General features: G+C 42.8%; 1 protein-coding gene and 1 pseudogene across 1 annotated transcript in view; one reads left to right on the forward strand and one right to left on the reverse strand.

The window, feature by feature from the left end:
- The window catches only part of GRIN2B (glutamate ionotropic receptor NMDA type subunit 2B), a 339069-nt gene that overhangs the window by 203419 nt on the left and 114254 nt on the right, over positions 1–21396 (forward strand). Inside the window, exon 3 of the mRNA XM_065922152.1 lies at positions 6442–6556. Coding sequence (XP_065778224.1) covers positions 6442–6556 — 115 coding nt within the window. The remainder of the gene's footprint in view (positions 1–6441; positions 6557–21396) is intronic.
- On the reverse strand, positions 15391–16658 carry LOC136159669 (lys-63-specific deubiquitinase BRCC36 pseudogene; annotated as a pseudogene).

Consider the following 21396-nt stretch of genomic DNA (forward strand, 5'->3'; position numbering starts at 1 on the left):
CTTATCTTTGACAAAAGAGGCAAACGTATGCAATGGGGAAAAGATAGTCTCCTCAATAAGTGGTGCTGCGAGAACTGGATAGCTAAGTGTAAAAAAATGAAATTAGAACACTTTCTAACACCACACACAAAGATAAACTCAAAATGAATTAAAAACATGAATGAAAGACCAGGAACTAAAAACTGTTAGAGGAAAACATAGACAGAACACAATATGCCATAAATCATAATAAGATCCTCTATGACCCGCCTCCTAGGATAATGGAAATAAAAACAAAAATAAACAAGTGCGACCTAATTAAACTTAAAAGCTTTTGCACAGCGAAGGAAACTATAAACAAGGTGAAAAGACAGCCCTCAGAATGGGAGAAAACAATAGCAAATTAAACAACTGACAAAGGATTAATTTTCAAAATACACATACAACTCAATACCAGAAAAGCAACCAAATGAAAAACAGACATCTCTTCAAAGAAGACATACAGATGGCTAATAAACATGAAAAGGTGCTGTGTCGCTCATTATTAGAAAAATGCAGATCAAAGCTACAATGAGATATCACCTATCACCAGTCATAATGGCTATCAAAAAATCCACAAACAATAAATGCTGGAGAAGGTGTAGAGAAAATGGAGCCCTCCTTGCATTGTTGGTGGCGATGTAAATTGATACAACCACTATGGAAGACAGTATGGAGATTCCTCAAAAAAATGGAGAATAATTCCACATTTTTGAGGCATGATATTGAGCAGAAAGATCACTGATTGTGGGGTTCGGACACCTGGATCCTCTTTCCAACCCTGTCATCTGATCTTGGTGAAAACACAAACCCCTCCAGACTTCATCTGCTTCATCTGAAAATGAGAGGATTGCCTGAGAGGAGAGCCTTGTCTCTCTTATTACCACATTAAAAGACATTCATTAAAAAAAAAAAAACTAGTCCCTCATGAGAATCTGGAGGGCACAGTGAGAACTGTGGTACCAGGGCACTTGGTTTGCTGGGGAGATTCTGGCAGAGCCCTTGGATGCCTCCCACACATGGTGTACTGCTAAATCATTGCAGCGGATGAGCGCTGAGTGGCGTGGTCAAAGTCAAAGAGGCACGCAGGCTTTTTACCTCAACTTGACCCCATTCAACCCAGTGGAGGATGACTTTGGCCACAGGCAGCAAATGTGTTGGACCTGAGCCCAACAGGGATCCAAGACTTTCTCCACAAGCCAGAGTCAGGCCAGAAATGCGATTGGTTTTATTTTGTAGAGTCTGTATGAGGGGTCTCCGTAGTCAAGGGCACGTGATGGTGATGTGAGACTGCTAAGAGGCCCATCTGAGGCTCTGAGACCCTGATTTCACTTTACTTACTGATGTAACGAAAAGAACCCTGAGCTTGAAATAAGACTTGAACTCCAGTCCTGAACAGGCAGGCCACCTTGGAAAGTCAGGTAGTATTGGGGGACCCATTTTCTCCCGTCCATACTGAGAGTTCCTAATGGATGGTTTTTAAGTTTTCCTCTAGTCCCAGCAATCTGAGATTGTTGCAATATTAGAACTTTATGAGATAAGCCATCATTTGGCTTAAGGGTCAACTACATCCCAGAGACAAATCAAGCAATAATTTTTTATATACCAAACCTTGTTGGACCTTCCAAGGGACTAGGATCTTATGGGCAGAACTTCTGAATTTGAGTGCCACTTGAAGCTAGGCTTTCTCATTACATTCTTGAGGATGACATTTTCAGAGACAAACAGAATAGCTGTGGCATCTCTTAATAATATAGTCTAATCCTTTACTGAGGATTTATATGTGGACACTTTTAGGTTTTAATTAATATTCAAAATTGACAAAGTGCCGCCAGATGCAAAGGTGGTTGGGTACTTTCAGGTCTTATGGAAAGTTGAATTGATTAATATGACCATTTGACCTAGTTAATCCTAAATATGTGGGAGGCAATCTCCATTTTTCCCAAGTGTTCCAATGACAGTTCAGTCTTGGTGAATGGAACCGTCCCACTTTTACTCACTGAGGTCCAAAATGAGGCAAGTTCCTTGCCTTTAGATAATTCTAATCAGGCTAGTATATTATTTTTTTCTAAATGTTTCCTACTATATAACCTTATATTTGTGTCATATTTTATATAGTTTTTCTACCCCCTATTTCAGGTGATCATCACAACCTGATAAACTAAAGGTTAAAAAAAGAAAATTGGTGTTTCTATTTTAAAGATGGAAAAACTCAGGTTCAGGGCCAAGGTCACGTGTCTAGAAGTGACCACACTCCCAATTATTTTTTCACACTTTTCATTACCAATGAATGGATTGGTCTGTTCCACTATTCTAAGGGCATTCTTGCTCAAGGCAAGTGTATATTTGCAAGCTCCTCACTAATAGCTAAAGGTTGGCACGTCTCAGGGAATTACTCAGAAAAACACAGTGTGAATGATAAATCTTTACACTGCTGAAGGATATGAATAATTAAAGGATACTTTGCAGAAGAGTATTTTGTGTACTGTCATAACATTTTATTAATATTTTTGATAAGTAAAATATATGAGAAATGTCAACAGAATAAAATGAACATGTAGAGCTGGAAGAAGGTGAACATCCCAGAGAGAGAAAAATATATAAGGAAAATCAAAAGGATCAGGAGCAGGAACAATAAGAGAAATTTAACTGCAGAGCAATTACCCATGAATGTGGTTTTATTTTCTTGGAGTTTGAATTTCCCAACCTATCCACTCAATTCAGGGCTATCCCCTTTCAAAGAAATCATCTTGAGAGGCCGTATGCTTATTCCATTCATGCTGATTGTTGCTTATATGATTTGGAGGCTTCTCTTTTATAATTGCCTTCTGAAATGGACACTTTGTTTGGAATAGTCTTAATGGTGTTTTAGATAAAGTCAGAATTACTCAGAGCCATGTTTGGTGAAAAGGAGGGTTCACAAGCCAGATAATTTCCATCTCTCCCCCGTCCCTTCCTCCTTCTTCCTCTCTTTCTTTCCCTTTCCTTTAACCTCTCCCTCTCTCCTCCCTTCCCTTCCCTCCCTCCCTCCCTCCCTCCCTCTCTCCCTTCCTTCCTTCTCCCTCTCCACTTCCTCTCTTGTGTTCTTCCAAAAAAGAGGCAAGACTAATGTTTTTCTGCAAGTCTCATACACCTCCTCTGAAAACTTCCAGAAATTACTCTACAGTATAACGCCATATTGATGTAGTAAGAACCTACTTTCCAAATGGATTATGTCCGATGCTTAAATTCTGGTCTGTTAGTTTAAAATCGTGCTCCCTGAAATGAACTGCATGGGGCTTAGGTTGGAGTGTTGAAGTTGTTGTAAGCTACAGGAGACCGAATATCATCTTCTCACTAGTGATGGGTGGGAGCAGGCCGCAGTGAGCTGAGAGGAGGAGCCGCACAGCGGGTGGAGAGGCACGGTGTGGAGCCTTGCGCTGAATCAAGGATGTTACACGTTTACCAACTGCAAGTGTCCAGAGATCACAGCCGAGGGGGTAGAGGGAGGGAGTTCCACCATGGCACAGTGCAGCTTGGTGCAGGAACGGGGATCTTAAAGCTGCTGTGGCATGTGAGAATCAGAGCGAGATGCTAGAGGACACATGGGACTGGGAACAGCTCTTTTTTTTTAGATATAAATTTATTTATTTTAATTGGAGGCTAATTACTTTACAGTATTGTAGTGGTTTTGCCATATATTGACGTGAATCCGCCACGGGTGTATATGTGTTCCCCATCCTGAACCCCGCTCCCACCTCCCTCCCCATCCCATCCCTCTGGATCATCCCAGTGCACCAGCCCCAAGCACCCTGTCTCATGCATCAGAACCTGGACTGGCGATTCATTTCACATATGATAATATAGCTCTTAAAATGTTATTTCCGCTCCCAATTAGCTGGGGCAAATAATTTGACCTCTTTGTGCTTCAGTTAGTTCCCTTATCTATCAAGTTAAAATTATAGAACCAAATGAGCTCATAGTTCACAGACGAAAATTCATTTTATAAGGGATTCATTGTTGTTGTTGAGTCACTAAGTCATGTCTGACTCTGCGACCCCATGGACTACAGTCCACCAGGCTCCTCTGTCCATGGGATTTCCCCGGCAGGAGTACTGGAGTGGGTTGCCTTTTCCTTCTCGGGATCTTCCCAACCCAGGGATCAAACCTGTGTCTCCTGCATTGACAGGCCAATTCCTTACCGCTGAGCCACCTGGGAAGCCCTTTATGAGGATACATGATGAATATCTTCAAATGTTGAAGAACTCCCATCTGAAAGAAGCATTAGACTAGGACTGTATAACTCCTAAGGAGGAGGCCAGAATCTAGAGGTAGAAGCGGAGCAGATTTCACCTTTAGGTAAAAAAAGAACTGCCCAACAGTGAGGTGGCCGCCTCGAGGGCAGGGAATACAGTGATGAGCTCCCCATCAGTGGAAGTATTCAAGAAGAGCTGAGAGGGCTGGTTTTATGATGTCATAGAAAGGAAAGATAAACTGCAGGAACTGGGCTCATTGATTATGAAGATCTCTTCCAATTTTGAGACTCTAGGAATCTCTACTCTTTTGTGGTCTGTTTTTGACTGCATTTGCCCTGGAAATGACAGGTTGAAAAGTCCCAGGCAGCTTGAGAAGCAGGAATGTGGTCCATGAGGATTTGGTTCACAGTACCTAGCCATCTTTAGAATTTCCTGAAAGACCTATATTCTAGCAACCCTAAGCAACCCTTAATCTAATTGCTTAATCTAATGTTACCTGGTAGCATCAAAGAAGAGGCTCACAGTTTTTGTTAAATGAGAAGACTTACGAGAGGAGCCTTTAGGCTGCCTTCTGCATGTCCTTCTCCTCCCCTTCAATGCATAGGGAACCATGGTTGCTCGAAGTTTTGAAGCCTGTCAGAAGACTCCCGCCAATCACAGGATGCCCATTCTGCTTCTGAACAGAGATACGTCTCACTGCAGCATCAGGTGCAGGGCTCCAGAGTAACATGTCATGTGAACGTGGAGCTAATCATTATTGACTCCTTGAGCCATGGTGGTGAAGGGACCTGAATTACCATCAGCACGGTTGCACTGATGCCATGGGAATGAGCATGCCTGTGGGAATTCCCAGTGAGGGAACTTCATCAGGTCAGAGCAGCCAGAAAGGGAGAATGGGGTGAGCTGGGAGTACAGGTGTTGAAAGACAGCTCCATTGGTCTAGCTTTCATTATTAGAGTTTTTGCTAATTTACATGTCTGAATCTGAAGCACTCTGCGAAATGTCTTTCCCTCCTCCCTGGACTCCCACCCCACCCCTGCGATTTTCTGTTCACTATAAAAGTGCAAAGAGACGTCACTTTGCCAACCAAGGTCTGTATAAACAAAGCAATGATTTTTCCAGTAGTCATGTACGGATGTGAGAGTTGGACCACAAAGAAGGCTGAGTGCCGAAGAGTTGATGCTTTAAAATTGTCGTGCTAGAGAAGATGCCTGAGAGTCCCTTGGATAGCAAGGAGGTCAAAGGAAATCAACTCTGAATATTCATTGGAAGGACTGATGCTGAAACTGAAGCTCCAATGCTTCGACCACTTAATGTGAAGAGCCAACTCATTGGAAAAGACCCTGATGCTGGGAAAGATTGAAGGCAAAAGGAGAAAAGGGCAGCAGAGAACGAGATGGTTGGATAGCATCACCAACTCAATGAACAAGAGTTTGAGCAAACTCCAGGAGATAGTGAAGGACAGGGAAGCTTGGCTTGCTGCAGTCCATGGGTTGCAGAGTTGGACTCAACTTGACAATTGAACAACAACAAAAACAAATAAAAGTTCAGTAGCCCTGGTTTCCAGATGCATTTGGAAGAACCAGATCCCTGATTGCTGGACTCATTAAGTATGGGCTGGAAGTATTGTCGCAAGAGTTTGAAAGCATTGGTGTATCTCTGGGAGGAGAAAGACCCTAAACTCCAGCCTCTCTGAGCAGGAAGCTGTCTTCCCCGCTCCCACTGTGTCTTGTCTCTACTACCCCCCACCCTTGAACTCTCCTCCTTTTTTGAATAATAGGCATTAACGCTTAATGAGGGTTTACTCTGCCCCTGGTCAGCTATCTCATTTAAGCCCTTCAAACCTAATAGAGTAGGTTCTTTATTACCCCATTTTTGTCAAATCATGAAAAAAATGGATATTCAAAAGGCTCAATAATTTGCTCACTCTTAGCTGCCGACTAAACTCAAGCCCATTGCCCTTATGTTAAATTTTTGCATTATCTTTTCTTACTGTTCCTATAATGTGAAAACTTGGATGGCAGTTATTGAATAATGAAACAGAAGCCCGAGGGGCACAAGCTTTACATGATATTTATAGAGCTATCTACACGTCCAGTCTCCATCCACCTTTCTCTGTCTTCCTGACTGTCTTATTCTGGCACACCTTCTTCATACTTGTAACCTTCTCTTCATTCTCTCTTTACAGGTATCTGATCAATGTGACTTTTGAAGGGAGAAATCTGTCCTTCAGTGAAGACGGCTACCAGATGCACCCAAAGCTGGTGATCATCCTTCTGAACAAGGAGAGGAAGTGGGAGAGGGTAGGACATGTCTTTGGCAATTCTTGAGCTAAGTGGAGGGGGTGGGGATCAGATATTTTGCAACATACAGGAGGAAAACAGCCACTTGGTCTTGGTTTCTGAGCTGGAGATCAATACTTTGAGAACACAGAGGAGGCCATTTCTCAAACGTGCGTCTTCATTTTCTTGCCACTTTGGTCAATCAAGAGATGATTTTCCCCGTGTATTACCATTTTTATTGGTAACTGTGCTGTCTGCAGCATGACTTTGTTTTAATGGAAGAGTGTGCAGGCACGGGATAGCACAATTAAGTGGAGAAACTGAATGATGGTGTAATTCAGGAGTCGTGTCCTACAGGGTATACTGGGAGTCCTGTGAAACCTAATTTATGAGCACACAAATTTGGATTTCCTGTGATTGGAGGCTTGCTCTTAGGACTTCTCCCACTGTCAGCTGATCACAGTGTCTGAAATTCTATTATTAGGCATTAATTTACATGGGTGCCAGACTGCCTGGGTTCAATTCCCAGCTCTCTACTCACTAAGTTGGCTACTTACAACTTTGGGCAAATCTCTTAACTTCTCTCTGCCTCCACTTCCTCTTCTGAAAAGTGGGAAAAATAATAGTGTCAGTATCACAGGGTTTCTATATGGATTAAATATATTGATATAGGTAAAGTGCTTAGAAGGGTGCCTGGCATATGGTAAGCACTTAGTAGGTATTGGCTTTTATTATTATATCTAATTCCTAGCTCGATACAAATGTTCCTGGGAGTCATTTCATCACAGGTGTTCATGAGAATCAGGACACTTGTGTCTTGAGATGCTTTGCGGAGAAATGGTTTCTCAGATAAATAAGATTAAGGGGTGCTGTCTACTGTGTCTCACTTGGGGAGATTCTCTGAACACATATTAGCATTTGAAAGTTCAGAGATGTCTTTTTTGCTGAGGTGTCATTGACATATATCGTTGTACTAGTTTCTAATGTACAATATAATGGTTCAATATCTGTGTATATTGTGAAGTGATCACCACAGAGAGTCTAGTTAGCATCCAACACCGTGCATGGTTCCAAAACTTTTTTTTCTTGTGATGAGAACTTTTAAAATCTACTCTCTTATCAACTTTCAAATATGTGACACAGTATTATTAACCATAGTCATCGTGCTCTACCTTACATTCCCATGACTTCCTTTTATAACTGGAAATTTGTATTCCTTGACCAGCTACCAGTCTGTTCTTTGTACTTATGGCTAGATTTTTTTTTCTTCTTTTTTTCAGATCCCACATATAAGTGAGATCATGCAGTATTTATCTTTCTCTAATTTCACTTAGCATAAATACCCTCAAAGTCCATCCATGTTGTTGCAAATAGAGGTGTTTTAGCAAAGGAACATCTTTAATTTTATTTAATTTGGCATTTCCCCAAATGATTTTTATGACAAGACCCTTTAGTTTGCGGAATCAGATTCTGTGAAACAAACACGTTGAGAAACACTGATTTAAGGCAATTTCTGCAGACTCTGTGGGTCAGTTGGCTGAGAACAGACTTCAGGGTGTCAGCGTGGCTCTGACTAGGATGGAAACCAGGCGATATATTTCAGGGAGAGTAGCCAGGAAAAGAAGCCAGAGATAAACTGCTTGAAATTCACAATCTTGTCACAGAGAGACGTGGACACGTGAAACAGGCTGTGTGTGTCTCAGGTAGTGGGACCCAGAGCCTTACCCTTCAAATGAAAGACGTTTGTCATGTGTTCCTCCAATAAGAGCTCAGCTATAAGGCTAACATCATACCCGGCGTCCTTGATTGAAGTTATCATTTGTTCCGAAATGGCTGTTCTCTGGGCTCCTGCTCTTCACCCCAATCAAGCTGCTTTTCACCGCTGCTGTGCAGACATAATAATTTAAGAAGTGTTCTGGGGCCAGCGTGTACACCAGGCACTTCTGTAGATCTCCAGAAGAGGAGTTATTAAAAACTGAGGCTTCATACGTGGAACAGAAGACGTCCAGCTGGGGGTAGCTTTTATGCAGTAGACTCATGATTACTGACTCAAGTATGGGGCCTCTCACGGCCGTCCTGTCTTAAAGAGACACCACTTCCACTCATTGGTGCTGCCTTCTCTTCCTTAGGCTGGAATCTGAGGCTTGGGACTCCCACCCCTTTCCACAGCTAGTTTCTCCTTCCTGGGGGCTGGATCCCTCCCCTCCTTATCAATTCTACCTTTACCCTCACTCTTCTATGTATTGCTTATTTTCCAAAAACCATGTGGATAATGTTTTAAACGGACCTCCCTCTCTCTGATGCACACTTTCTTATTTAAAAAAATTTTTTTACGTTTATATATGTTTTATTTCAGAGATCATTGGCATATTCAAGTGGCATCAGTAATCATCCATAAATAAATAAAGCCCTAGCAGACAAAAATAAAGATTCAGATTGTAAAATGATATGTTTTCCTCAATGATAACACTCAGTGAAATTTTTAATTGCATGGCTCCTTATTAACTGGGAGCCCAATGTAAGCATCAACCACACTTGGATCCAGGGGCTCAAAAAAGATCACCCGGGATGACACACACTTTATCCATTCAGCTCAGTTCTGGACATGGCTTCTAGAATGAGCTTCCCAAGACACAATTCCAGTTATGTTCTTTCTCTGCTCCAAACCTGCTCACAGCTCCTGTGGTTTGTGAATTGGGCCCATACTTTATCTCTTCTTGCCTTCAAGGCACTGCGCTGTTTTCCAAAACCCGTCTTCTCTTCCTCGGTGTGTCCTGTATCACCATCAAGCAGCACCGGGTTCGTCTCTGTTCTGAGAAGGTGCCCCTGTATGTCTTGCCCTACACGGCATGTCATGATGTTTCCTTTTCCTGGAATGAATGGTCCAATTATACAAATCACAATCATCCTTTGAAACCAATTAAAATATTGCTTTTTCCTCGCCTGATCTTTGACCGGGATTTTACTTTTCTCTCCCATATCCCCTGTAGCATTGGTCTGTTCCCCTGTAGCGTTGGTCCTCACCCCTGTCAGCAGCACTCGTGACAGCTGCCTGTGTCAGAGTTGTGTATGTGATGCTTCCAGAGGGCAGAGGCTGTGTCTTTATATTGTTGTGTCCTCACGGGAACCTGGAGGAGCATGTCACACGCCTCAATAAACGTGTAGAACAACTGAGAACCATTACATAATGCCTCCGTCTAAAATCCATCATTAAGAATCCAAGTTTATGTTGTTGCCCTTGATAGAATAGCTAGATTTTTTTTTTTTTTTTTTGGCAAGAGGAGATAAAATCTTTATGTAGATTGAGTTTTCATAGATCGTATTTTAAGTGTGCTAAGGGAGCTTGTTATTTAAAGAAATTCTGTGAGTAATCTTTTGATAAAGCATTTTGGGGGGATTGGGATCATACTAAATAGAATAGAATATTTCACACTGACTTGGTTACATCAGAGAATGCTGCTGCAGAGAGAAGTCAGTGTTTTTTGGCTTTATGAGCCTCATGGCTGCCAATCGTGGAAGCCCCTGTGGGCAGGCAGGGGCAGCCAGGCTCAGGTCAAAGGCATGTCTGGGACATGATGAAATCAAATATCCTTTTCTTCCACCATCACCCTGGCCTCCAGAACCCTTCTGCATCCCCAGGATTCCTAATAGTGTTCTAGATGGTTCCCAGTGGTCCTGGGGAAATTTAGAGCTCAGAGAGGCAGGCTTAAGGGTGAGGATTCTACAGTAAAGAGATGCTCACTGGGGAGATAAGCAAAGAGTGAGTCTCAACTTCTGGAAGAAGCATTGGCTAAGAGACAGTGCTGTCAGCTTCTAGTGACACGCCTAACTCATTTGTGTGATCTGCTCCTTTCACTTGTCTGGGGTCTTTCTTTCCTCATGTCTAGAATGGTGACATGAACAATGGGTCATTCTCAGCTCTAACTCCTGAGATTACAAATTCATGCTGTAAAGAAATAGGACCTTGGCATGGAAGTTGGTTGACAGCTGGAGCATACCAAAGAAGACTTTGTTTTTAAGGACAGTAGCTCCCAAGTCATTCTTGTCACTGGGGTAAATATCATGAGCCAAGCTGAAGCAGCCACGCAGTCAGGTTTATGTTTATTTTCTTCGGTATATACTTGTTATCTGATGTTTCGCTTATTTGTCTGCGTATTTACTACCTGATTTCTCACACCAGGATGGATGTTGCATGGGGCAGGGGCCTCTTTCACCTCGGTAATTCCAGCACTTAAGAAGGGTGCTTGGCTCACTTCAGAGACCATTGTTCAATAAATGAAGAATCTGTATGCTTAGGGGGGTTGGAGTAGTGACTAGCCATTCACTTCTACCTCAGGCTCTCCGGTGCAGATGGAGTGGTTTACTGAACAGCTCATAAGAGCAGATACATCCCTTCCTTTGGGGTGAGTGCCCCCAAGGACCAGCAAGGGACTCAGGGGACCTTTGGGGAGGCCTCATCTCCAGGCAGGCATGCCCAAGCAGTGTTCAACAAGACACCTTGGGCAGAGGAAGATTCATGAAGTTGTCAGTGTGAACCCCATGATAGGATTTCACAGGATTCCTTCAGGTTTTTACAAAGCCAGTGTCTTATAAATTTGGTTCCTTCTGAAAGACTCAAAGTGAAGGCAGGATGGTCTAGAGGACAGCTTGGTTTTGGAAATGGGAGAGAGCCCAGTTCAATGACCCACACTAGTTTTTTTTTTATCAACTGTGTTAGCCCAGCCACTGATATTACCTGAGTCTATTTTCCTTCTGTAATATAGGGCTTTGCCTAAGGCTGTTATACAGATTAAAGGGGATTTTACAGTAACCAACTATAAAGGAGATGATAGTAAAGCTGGTTAATGGTGGCTGAAACATAGCCAGTATTTTACAAATATCAGTTGGTAGTCTCCACCCTCTTTGTACAATTTTTTAAGATACTATCTGCACATGATAAAAAGTCAAATGATGCAAAAGAACATCCAGTAAAAAGAATGTCCTTTTATCATCTATGAGCCTTGGTTCCGCAGACCGCGTCTCAGAGCAATTGTTGTTCCCACTGTCACGTTTTGGCTCTGAAAATACACCAAGCATATTCAAAGTTTCCACATTTACTCAACCTCCTTTTTTCTTTTGAAACAAAGGGTACATGCTTTTGTGACCCTTTAGTGGGATCCTATATAAGTAGCCATTAAGGAGGCATGGAGGCAGGGAGCTGGAATAGCAGAGATCTCTGGATCAGAATTATATTCACATAAAGCCAAGTACATATCTCTGGTAGGTAGAAATGTGAGGAACATTTAAAGAGGAATACAGATACACACAGACATAGCCTGGTGAGTTGGAAAGGGTAGGGGATGGTAGAAAAATATTTCTGTGCAGAAGGGTTCATTTCTAAGTCTCTCTAAGAGGGAGGTAGATGAATAAACTTGCATTAAAAATAGTCTGGCACAGAGAGGCAGTTCCAACAAGCATTCGGGCTTCTGTCTTTATCTGAGCCTCTCATGATTTGCTTCATTGCTGCTGCTCCCTGCTTCCATTTAATCGTTCCTAAAATGGGGATAATAAAAATGAAATGCAGTGGGGGTGTGTTCTGAGCAATGACTTCAAGAAATGATGATGGTGCATTTTCAAGCTGTAAGATGTAAACAGACCTTAAAGGGACTGTCTAGGTCAGAACTGCGAGGATACGTATGGTTTTCATCTCCGCTATTCTTTCTCCCCAGAACACCAGACGTGTATTTTACAAGCCCACTCCCTCTTCCCTGCTTCCATCCACCGGAAAATACTCCTCCTTGTATAGAGTACAGCATTCTCTGTTTGTCCAGGTCATTCTTTGGGCTCCCCAACCCCCAGTTATCATTTTAGGCTTGCAATCCTAACAGATTAGAACCACATTTACCAGTGAAAGAAGGACTCCAGGAGAAAGTGGTTGGTTGGAAATGCTGGGTCAGTAGTTTTATTTGTGAATTAAGTAAGAGAGAGGAAGGGTAACCAAACTGGTAGAAAGATAACTCCCGAGAGCTGCCGCAGCAGCAACATCATAAAACAGAAGGCGCCACTGGCATTTGGAGCCTGAGATGAATGAATCAGGTTAAAGGCTGCTTCCGGTCACCCCGTATCCAGGAGACAGCACTAACTTCAGGCTGTGGATGCTCTGTCATACTGGTACCTGCTCTTGTTGTTTAGTCACTCAGTCGTGTCCAAATCTTCGCGACCCCATGGACTGTAGCCCACCAGGCTCCTCTGTCCATGGGATTTCCCAGGCAAGAATACTGGAGTGAGTTGCCATCTCCTTCTCCAGGGGATCTTCCCAACCCAGGGATCAAACCCGCGTCTCCTGCATTTCAGGTGGATTCTTTTACTGCCGACCACTGGGGAATTCCTTGAGGACAAGCAAAATTGTATTCCAGGATGGTCAGTTTGGTGGTGATATGAGAAAGCTCGATCACTGCTGTGACAGATTCCACTTGAAGGCTGTTGACTCTTGACCTAAAACAGCCTCTCCATCTCCCAAGCATGCATGTGTGCCTATGTGGGCTCACACATACACACACACACACATATCATGGACAAGCTGATGGGCTGCTCACAAACATAGGAACCACATCTGTTTGGTTTTCCACTAGATGTCTGTTCCCTGCCTTAGACAGTGCTCAGCAGGCCAGGAAATACTTGGTGATGGCTGGAACACACCTGCCCCCACTTCATTGCACCTCACACCCCAGGGGAGGAGCCACGTGCCATCCACACACTTTCCAGGTTCACAGAAGGCACCTGAGGAGTGAAATATGAGCTTCTTCCTGCATCGGTGTGTTTGCTCTACATCTCCCGATACCACCACTTAACAATTTGTTCTTTTCACTGACTTTGAACTGCATCCTAATAGGCATCATTGGATTAAGGGATTAAGAAACAGACTCCATGGAGAAAGGCTGTGGGAATTGGGGTCATGGAGGGGAAGGAGGAGCGCAAGGAGGTGATGACTTTCTTTAAATCTATGAAGAATTATCGGACCAAGTGTTGACATCAGCTGTTCACCCTCTCTTCTCCAGACAGAACCAGAGTTAAGTGGGCTTAAGATCCAGCAGAAAGGATCTCTACTAGCTCTCGGGAGAATTTCTTCATAGAGAGAAGTGGAGAGTGCCAAAACTGTTAACCACGCCAGGGGCTGACTTTGGAAGAATCTAAAATCCGGGGTATTTCTTAGGGGGCAGTCGCCCCTGACAGCAAGGCGTGACTTCCAAGGCATTGAGGGTTTGGGGTCTTCCCTTCTTTCTTACACATAATAATTGAGCACCTACTATGAGCCTAGCACTGCTTCCACCAAATTAGTCTTGTCATTTTCCTAGCTGCTGGGGAAAACAAAAAAAGAAGTACTGCAAGAAGGATGCAGATTGTGACACAAAATTTCTATAACCTAAGTTGATTTTTATTTTTATTTTTTCCTTATTTAAAACTTACAACTCTTTATTTTGCAATAATTACAAATTAACAGGAAGATGCAAAAATAGTACAGGGAGTCCGAGTTTCCCCCAGTGGTAAGATTTTACACATCGCTATAGTCCAACTTCAAAACCAACATGTGACAATGGTACAATACTACTGGCTAGACTGTAGACCTTATTTGGTTTCACCAGATTTTACATGAACTCCATTTGTGGGTTTTTTGTGTAGCTCTATATAGTTTTAGCACAGATATACATTCATGTAATCAACACCACAATCAAGAAGTAGAACTGTTCCATCAGCACAAAGGAACTGCTTGTGTTGTTACCCTTTATAATCACCCATATCTCATACCCCCTCCAGTCCCTATCCCTGGTAACCATTAATCTGTTCTTCATTTTTATAATTTTTTCATTTCAAGAATTTATAATGTTATACAAATGCAGTCATACAGTAGGTGACCTGTTGAGACTGACTTTTTTCATTCATAATACACTTGAGATCCATCCAAGTTGTGTATATCAATATTCTGTTTCTTTACATTACAGAGTAGTATCCCATAGTGTGAATGGTTGGTTTAACTGCACACTCAACTGCAGGACATCTGGGTTGTTTCATTTGGGGCTATTACAAATAAAAGTGCTAATAACATCTGTATAGAAGTTTTTGTGCCAAAATAGGCTTTTATTTCTTTGGGATAGATGTCCAGAAAAAACAATTGCTGGGTAATAAAGAACATGTATGTTTAACTTTCAATCCTTGGATCAGGAAGATCCCCTGAAGAAGGGAATGGCAACCTACTCCAGTATTCCTGCCTGGAGAATCCCTATGGACAGAGGAACCTGGCAGGCTACAGTCCATGGGGTCCAAAGAGTCAGACATGACTGAGCAGCTAACACTTTCACTTTCATGGTTAACTTTATTAAAAGTTTCCAAACTTTTTTTTCAGAGTGGCTTACCATTTTACATTTCATTCAGCAAGGTATGAGATATCCAGTTTGTATGCTCAACAGCATCTGCTATTTTCACTATTTAAAAAAAATTTTGGCCACACCCCGAGGCATGTGGAATCTTAGTTCCCCAACTAGGGATCAAACCCATGCCCCCGGCATTGAAAGGCAGAGTCTCAACCACTGAACTGCCAGGAAGTCCCCATTTTGATTATTATTTTCTTTAGCCATTCTGATAAGTACATAGTCATAATTCCTTGTGGTTTTAATTTGCATCCCCTGATTACTAATAAGATTCAACATTTTCTCCTATGCTTGCTTGCCATCCACATTCCCTCTTCAGTGCTATGTCTATTCATGTCCTCTGATCATTTTCTAATTGTAATATTGTATTATTTTTTCCTCTTGACTTTATTCTAGATTCATCACGATAAATGATTTGCAAGTGATTTCTCTCAATAACATCTTCCTCTTAAATTGTTTGCAGAGCAGAAGTTTTTCCTTTTGATAAAGTCCAGTATATCAACTTTTTCCTTTTAGGACTGTGCTTTTGGGGTGAAGGCCAAGAGCTTGTTGCCTAGCCCAACATCCTAAAGATTTTTCTATGATTTTTTTCCCTAAAGGTTTTACAGTTTTACATCTTACACCTAACATCATGATACATTTTCAGATTTGTATAATGTATACAGTTTAGGTCAAAGTTCCTTTTCTTTGCCAACTGCACCAACATGATTTGTTGAAAAGACTATCCTTCCTCCGTTGAATTGCTTCTGTACCTTTGTCAAAATTGGTTGGGCTGTCTTGATCATTGAAGTTTTATAGTAAATCTTGAAGTCAGGTAATGAGAGTCCTCCCAATTTTTCTTCTTCAAAATGGATTTAGCCTAATTAATTTTATTCCTGGATATTTTCATTCTTCCCCATTCTGTCTCCGGCTTTATTCTAGAGAAGAAAGTTCTTGCAGAAGCTCTTCCTTTTCTTGTTGCAGCTCCTGCACATGCTGTTGGTTTTGCTCCAGTCTCTCCTCCAGCCACTGTAGTAGAGGTCCGCTGACCGCTGACATCTGACTACACAGATTCTTGGTAAACACTGAGCCATTATGGATCTTAGTTACTGAGTCCAGATGTGTAAGGCTGTGGATCCTCCTATATGCACCTTGTTCTTCTTGGCACAGGATCTTGGGCAACTCAACTGCTGACTCAAGGCATACTTTCCCAATGGTTACATGAGGTACAATATGAATTGGGATTTCAATTCTCTCATACTCTGAGCCCCTTTGGGCCTGTATGGATTGAAAGCAAGTATAGAGTACCCGTCCAGTCTTTGTATTTTTATCTTCTATGAAGCAGGAAAATATAAGTCCTACAAAGCCTTGATCCATCATCTGGTACATGACTTGTGTGCGGACATCAACATGTGAAGGCCAAACAGTTATATGGGGATGGGAGTGATACCAACCCACAACTCTCATGGGGCGACCCGTCAGTTCAGCCAATCTCTCTGCCTCTGTTGAGGCCGCAGACAGCTGCTCTGGAGAAATTTCCACGCGATCCTTCCTCTTATCAGAACGTCGCAGGATGATGACAGAATGAATGTAAACAATTCTGATGGTGTCAACCTCCCCAATGCACAGCCCCATCACCTCTTCCTTCTCCGTGCTCAGAGCGTGGTTGAGACACACGAGGAAGGCATCCAACTCCAGATGGACCGCTTGCGCTGCCTGCACCACCTGCGCCGCCATCTTGGCCCCGCCCGCTCACGTCAGCCTCCCGCAAGCCAGCTCCGGCCTGGCCAACCCACCGCTCAGCCGGGCGCGTTCCGTGGGGGGCGGGGCCTGGGGCGCGGGGCGGGGCGGCGCGAGGCGGGGCGGAGCGCGCGGGGGCGGAGCTGGGGACTTGGGAGCCGGGCCTGGGCCGCGGGGTGGGCGGGCGCGCACCCTAAGGTGATTTTTATTTTTTTATTTTTTTAAATTTTTTTATTAGTTGGAGGCTAATTACTTCACAACATTTCAGTGGGTTATGTCATACATTGACTTGAATCAGCCATGGAGTTACATGTATTCCCCATCCCGATCCCCCCTCCCACCTCCCTCTCCACCCGATTCCTCTGGGTCTTCCCAGTGCACCAGGCCCAAGCACTTGTCTCATGCATCCCACCTAAGGTGATTTTTAAATCTTTTGTCTTATGTTTGGGTGGCGTTTCATGTTGCCTGGTTAGTAAAGACCGAGCATCTGTATGACACTGGCTTACAGACAGGGCCTCTGGGTTGCATGCTTTGGGTTGTCTTTCTAAGTTGTTGATTATCACAGACTCTCACATCCAAGTGATGTGGTTCCCTCAGCTCCAAGAGCCATGGCCCATGTGGCTTTTTGTCTACACCCTTTTCTGAGGTTCCAGAAAGAGACTTGTGGGGTGGGGAGGTGTGCGCTTAAGCCGTCAAAGTTTCCATGGCCCTGTTAGTCCACAAAGTCAAGCTGCTGCCCCCATGTACGTTTATAAAATAATTTGAAGAGCAGAGCAGGATGTATTGGGGGAATAGACTTCAGAAATGTCATTTCAGAAAGGCTGGTTGTCTTCATGTGCTGTCATCAGCCACTGAATGAAAAGGATAAAAGACCAAGAAAACCTTGGTTGACTTTGCTTTTGAAACCTATACCTGCTGGTCGGGTTTGAGAAAAGCTGGACGGAGTCTGGAGACAGAAATGCTGGCTTGACCTTGACTTAAGGAAACACAGTAAAGAGAAAAGTGTCCCCAAAGCTGAAAGACTGCTTTCATCCACCTTGTTTACTTTTTATTGAGATTTTTATTTCGTGACAGTTATCTCTGGTTGGCTCCTGAGTCTCTGATGAACCATCTTTCTAATTCTGACTTACGATGTTTCTTCAGTAGTAGTACTCTTGCCTGGAAAATCCCATGAACAGAGGATGCCTGGTACTACAAATTGGACAGGACTGAGCGACTTCACTTTCACGTTTCACTTTCACACATTGGAGAAGGAAATGGCAACCCACTCCAGTGTTCTTGCCTTGAGAATCCCAGGAACAGGGGAGCCTGGTGGGCTGCCGTCTATGGGGTCACACAGGGTCGGACATGACTCAAGTGACTTAGCAGCAGCAGCAGTGTTGAAGAAGAAGTAGTGGTGTGGAGGGATTACAAGACTCATGTTGATAGATAAGTTAAAAACACTTACGATTTTCTTATTATAACATTTGTGATTTTCTTATTTGCTTATTAAATGTATTTAGGGGACAAAATAAAATTTACCCATTTGAATACCTACAAAGAACTACCATTTACATTTCTTCTGTTTCTTATCTGATGCATTTTTCTGTGTATATTATAATACAATACAGTGTGATACAATAGAATTGGAAACACAATGTATGAACAGTTGCAATCTTCTTGCTCTCAGTATGATATTGTGGCCATATTCTTATTTTATTAATGTTATCCAAAAGCATGAAACTTAATGACTGCCACATTTCCCATTGTAAAGATGCATCGTACTATTTTTGGGGGCTGAATCGCGTGGCATGTGTGTTCTTAGTTACCCAAACAGGGATCGAACCCATGCCCACTGCAGTGGAAGCACTATCTTCACCAGTGGACCACCAGGGAAGTCTCTGTATCATACTTCTTTAAACGAACCTCTCATGATTAAGCATTCACATGTGTATTCAGTAGAGACTAGTACTCAGATGAGAATAATTTCAGAGTTTTTGATAATCCAACTTCAATGCCGTAAGATTGATGTCCAAGGTGACAAGGTTTGGTCACATTTTTGTTGTTGTATAACGACCCTAAACATTCAAAATGACATCCCTGAACCTGAGAAGCTTGGATTATATTAATTCGATAACAGGAGAGTAGACACATATGTGGTGGGTATGTGTCTCTCCTTGGTGGTTCCTGGTCTGCTGGGAATCTCAGAGGGTTTTCTCTTTCTGATCTTCTGATCCTCTAATTTCGCTGATAAGAATATTTGTCATCTTTGGCAGTTACAACACACAGAGGATGGGGTTGGTCACGTGGTCTGTGTCTGCAGTTTTCATCTTGCTAGGACCATTTTCTTGCAAGTTAGAGGCCTTCGAAATTCAGGCACATGTTCCCAAGGAGCTAGTCGGGCTGGCTCATGCGTGTTGTGACATCATTTCTAGTGCTGTTTCCATTCTCCGTGCCCCAAGTGACCCAGGAAGATGGGAGAGCAATACCTTCTTTCACCAGTGGGGGCAGCACCTGGCTGACTCTCGCAGCCACAGGCTGATGTGCCTCAAGACTGTCAGAGGCCATCATGGCAGAAACCACTCCTTTTGAACCTTGATGTATTTTCTACTAAACTGGCTACTTTGTGCATACATTAATAGCATATTAACTTTCCCTGAGGTTTGGCATTAAAGCTGTAATATCTGAGTGTCCTTCATATACAAGCATGCCTCTGTTGACCGACCACCAGGAGATCTTCTACTTTGAGTTCTTCCTGTAGCGCTGATAGATTTGTGCAAGTTCCCACGCAGTATCTCTCACCACAGTACCTGTTTCTGAGAGCTTGCTGAGACCAGAGTCAAGCAATCTGTGTGTACAGGAAGGGAAGCAACTGACTTGGCTTGTTAACTCTTCTGATGGGCCCCTAGTACAAAAATTTAAAGGGAAGTCTAATTCAGAAAATCATCTGCCTTTAAGAATGAAAGCTATCAATAAAAAACATGAATACAAACATCCCACAACAGGTACAGAAGTCAGATTATTTGGTATGATTTTTCTTTCTCTATTAGAATGATTTATGTCCATAATTTGGTGAACATTTCAGTTCATTTTGAGAGAGAGTGAGTGGCGGGAGTGGCACTCTCACACTTTCTACCCACTCTTCCTCTCTGTGATCATATGACCCAGCTGTTCTCTGCTGCCCGTAAAGGCTGCCCCAGTGCTGGTTCTATAAGCATTCCAGGTCTTAGTTCTATCAGCTAAGTGTTCTGAAGGTTTAAACCTAAAGCACCAGGGGAACGATGAGAATGAAAGTGTGGTCTTGGGGAGGCAAAGCAAGGAGGAGAATAGCAGAAGCAGAAGGCAGACGTTGGGGAGAGAGTGACAGACCCCACAGGCAAGAGGACCGATCTCCTGTGCTGTATGTTCCAAGTGCGCCATATTCTCCTTTTACACCAGACTCCACTAGATCTCCTTTCACATTTTTCTACTCTTAGAGCTTGATGTGTGGTTTCTTTTAAGATCATTAACTTTGGCTTTTCTCATAATAACACATACCATTTTTTTCATTCATCCCATAAGGAGGGAAACTTGCTGGTGAAGAATGTGAATGCTAACTCTTAGTTAGAATTTCTGGTGGATGTTTAAGCCACCTCAGCATTCTCTTCATATAACAGTGAAAAACATCTGTTCTCCCTATAGGATCTGAGGAAGATGTATAGATTCTAGAACAGTGTAGCCTGAGATCAAGGGATCTTAGGAAGATTTGGCCTCTAGCACATCTGACGTTTATATGACCCTTTAAGAGCAATGTGGTTTATGAAGAGTTTTATCATATAGGATCTAATTTTGATTCTGATGAAAACTTTGGGAAATATTTGCACAGTTACATAAACTGAGACTCAGAAAAGTCTGACTTGCCAAATTCATACATTTAAGGAGTGGCAGTGCTGAGTGTAGATATTTACATCTGGCTCCAATTAAGTTCAGTATGCTTTTTGCCTTGATACACAGATTTTAACTAGACTAATGGGGTCAAAGTGTAGCAATACAAATGAGAATTCTTCTGTAGGCCAGAGGACAGACAACACCATGGATACATGTGAGCCCTATCACATGAGAGTGTTTAAACGAAGTGTTCACAAATGATTCTGTACTGGGATGAGGGAGAGTTTGGCTCAAAGTGTGACTGACTGTTTCAGGATAATATTTTCCTGAGAGGAACACGAAATGAAAAAGTAAGGGGTGGGGGGGAGGAGTGGAAGAAAGGAGAGAGGCAGGAAAGATAGAAAGAGCAACAACAGAAAAGCTTTTCTGCATCCTTACAGCCTTACATCTTTCTGCTACTGTTACCGACACCAGCTTCCCAGGTGGTGCTTGTGATAAAGAACCCACCTGCCAATGTTGGAGATGTAAGAGACGTGGGTTTGATCCCTGGGTTGGGAAGATCCCCTGGAGTAGGAAATGGCAACCCACTCCAGTATTCTTGCCTGGAGAATCCCATGGATAGAAGAGCCTGGTGGGCTACAGTCCATGGGGTCGAAAAGAGTTGGACATGACTGAAGCAACTTAGCACACATGCACGCATTACAGACACACACACCTAAAAATACATCATGAATACACACATCCATATCGCCTTTTTTTTTTTTTTTCAGTTAGAACAATAACCTGTCTCTTCAAACTGTGAGGACAGAACACCTTTCTCCCAGTAATAAAGGCCACAGCTACCTACAGAGGCAGCTGTCTAGGTTCTGATGGCATAGGGGAGATTTTCTA

Source organism: Muntiacus reevesi, chromosome 1 (assembly GCF_963930625.1).
Source record: "Muntiacus reevesi chromosome 1, mMunRee1.1, whole genome shotgun sequence".
NCBI classification, from domain to species: Eukaryota; Metazoa; Chordata; class Mammalia; order Artiodactyla; family Cervidae; genus Muntiacus; species Muntiacus reevesi.